Raw genomic sequence first — 2389 nt, forward strand, 5'->3', positions numbered from 1 at the left:
GCACACGCACCAGCGCGAGCATTCCCTGCAACAACAAAGACCACTCAGCGTCGGCATCTTCGTCTTGGCGCATGCAGACGTCCTAAAAATCTGCCCCCTGTTCCTCCGATCAGCGCAATCTCCTGTCCAGGTGCCCTCGGTTTCTCCTCAGGCGCGGATGCCGGCCTCGCAGGACAGGAACCGGCCTCTTGAGGAACCGGCTTCTTGCTCCTGCTGCATGATCCAGAGCGGCAGAGTCCTGGATGCCTAAAGAACAAACCCCCAGCACCCAACCTTGAGCACTTCATCATCGCGCTGCACATTTCCTTTTGGCAATCATTCCCCCTTACTCCCCCGTTCTGCACTGCTGTCTGCAGTCACAACACACCAGGCCGCTTCACTTTTTGCATTTTTACTTATTTACATGTAAGAAACCAAACAAGTGTCGTACGTTTTATGGCACATATTCACACAAGCAGGTACACCTCCCAAGGGCCCGAGGCGGGCCGCTGGCACACGCACCCGGTGCAAACGGCACCAACCACTTCCAGGGACGGTAAGCTGCCACCATCTCTGTGCTGAACCTGACTGCCCCCGAAAACCATTTGCACTCTCCCGCCTTGACCTCTGCCCCAGCTGAAGTTTTGGCAACCAAGGACTGCAGCTACTCAAAACCAGGCCAAGGCCAGGTGGTAGATACTGGCAAGCCAAGAGCTCAGATTTTTTTTTTTCCCAAAGGCTTAATCAAGTTCTGTTGAATATCAACAGCAATATTGACCAGGTCTGCTTGGAGCCTCAAGATGAATCCAACAGAGAGGCTCTTTTCCAGTCAACCTTCACCTCTACTTCCCTGCCACAAGGTAAAGCTTCCAGCTGCCTCCCTACGAGATACAACCCCGTTCACGGAGCACTGGCGTGCATCTTATCTAGGCAGTCAGTCCAGAACAAAACAAGCCGGCTATCTTTGTTCCAGCAAAAGTCCGTGAAGTCTTTCAGCAACCGATCAGCAAACTTCTCATCCCCGGTGGCGCTGGACCGCCACGTTTTCGTCAGCATGGTGTTGTAGGCCCAGTTGTAGCCAACGCGCTCTTCACAAAACATGTTCTGGTTGGTAGAGCTGGTGGAGTTGCGCCGGCGTCGCTGCTGCCCGCAAGAAAATTTCCGCTTGGAATAGGGTAGCTGCAAGAACACTGTCCCTGGAGGAAACAGACAGGGCTTGAGTCTCAGGCAGACCTAGTGCCTACAACTGGTAGCTGGCTCATTAAATTCCAAAAAGGAAACGGGACTGAGTTTCATTTAATTGCCTTTTAGCAAGACAAAATGGGATACGCTTTACCTCCTTCGCTTCTACACACTCCTTCCTGCAAATAACACCACTGGGAGAGAGCACACAGCCTCGCCCTTCTCCTGGTAAAGGGAAGGAAGCAAAGCTGTAGGCTCTGACCCATCTTTCCAACTTTACATCCATTTCCATTCTCTCCTGCAGTTTTCCTAAAGCTTTCTCCCTCTCATCATCTTCCCGGCTCAGCAACCCCTCTGCACACACCAAGTTATTTTCCTGTCCTACACCACGCGTGGAGCGGAGTTACAGGTGCTGGTAGATCACCAACATTTCTGAAGCTTAATAATGAGTGGAAATGGACCCATAATGCCTCATCTCTCTCTCACACAGTGCGTACGGGTAGAGATGCATCCACAGCCCACCTCCAGCATGAGAACGGAGCCCTGACTTGTCCCAGCGCGTCTCCCTCCCTCCAGCTTCTAGACAGGCATTTATTTACACTGCACTTGGAATAAGCTCTGCCTTGGGTTTTTTTCTCTCTCCATCTCCTGGAAAGAAAAGTTTTGGAGACGCTATAAAGCAAGATTTCAAACCCAGGCTGTCACTCAGCAGCATCACTTTGTGCTTTTCCTACTGCCTCTCCAGTTTTCTGGTTGGTGTTGGCGGACACAGCCCCCTGTCACCTGACTAGAGACACGACGAGGGCCAACAGCACCGACACAAAACACAGACGGCGTGCAGAGCGCTTCTTTTGCTTGCAACAGCCTCCTCCTCGCCCCAGTGCCTGCCAAGCGGTGCTCACCTGTGACATGGATATACTGGGGCTTGTTCTCAGCTGGGAAGTTGAATGCAGAGGCCGAGTATTTATCTTGCACAAATCCAAATCTGGAGAAACAAACACCAGGGGAATTAAAAAAAAAAAGGTAAGAGCCGGCACTCCAGCTAGGATTCCTCCAGCCCAAGGGCACCAGGGAAAACTTCCTGCTGTCACAAAGGCTCCCTTTACTTATGGCCTGAGGCCAGGGGAGACGGATGAAGAGACCTGAGCTTCCCCAAATACTGTCCACCCCTGCGGTGGCAGTGTGAAAGCTCCTACCTCCACACTCATCTCCGGCCTGACTCCTGCTG

General features: G+C 52.3%; 1 protein-coding gene across 1 annotated transcript in view; it reads right to left on the reverse strand.

Moving 5' to 3' along the window:
* Window positions 1-752: 752 nt before the first annotated feature.
* Window positions 753-2389, reverse strand: part of LOC104513102 (DEP domain-containing protein 5-like) — a gene marked incomplete at its 5' end in the record, with an annotated part of 21255 nt that continues 19618 nt past the window's right edge. Inside the window, 2 exons of the mRNA XM_010156338.1 lie at window positions 753-1175; window positions 2064-2146. Of these exons, the coding sequence (XP_010154640.1) occupies window positions 880-1175; window positions 2064-2146 (379 nt within the window). The remainder of the gene's footprint in view (window positions 1176-2063; window positions 2147-2389) is intronic.

This window comes from Eurypyga helias, unplaced genomic scaffold (genome assembly GCF_000690775.1).
Source record: "Eurypyga helias isolate BGI_N326 unplaced genomic scaffold, ASM69077v1 scaffold35807, whole genome shotgun sequence".
NCBI classification, from domain to species: Eukaryota; Metazoa; Chordata; class Aves; order Eurypygiformes; family Eurypygidae; genus Eurypyga; species Eurypyga helias.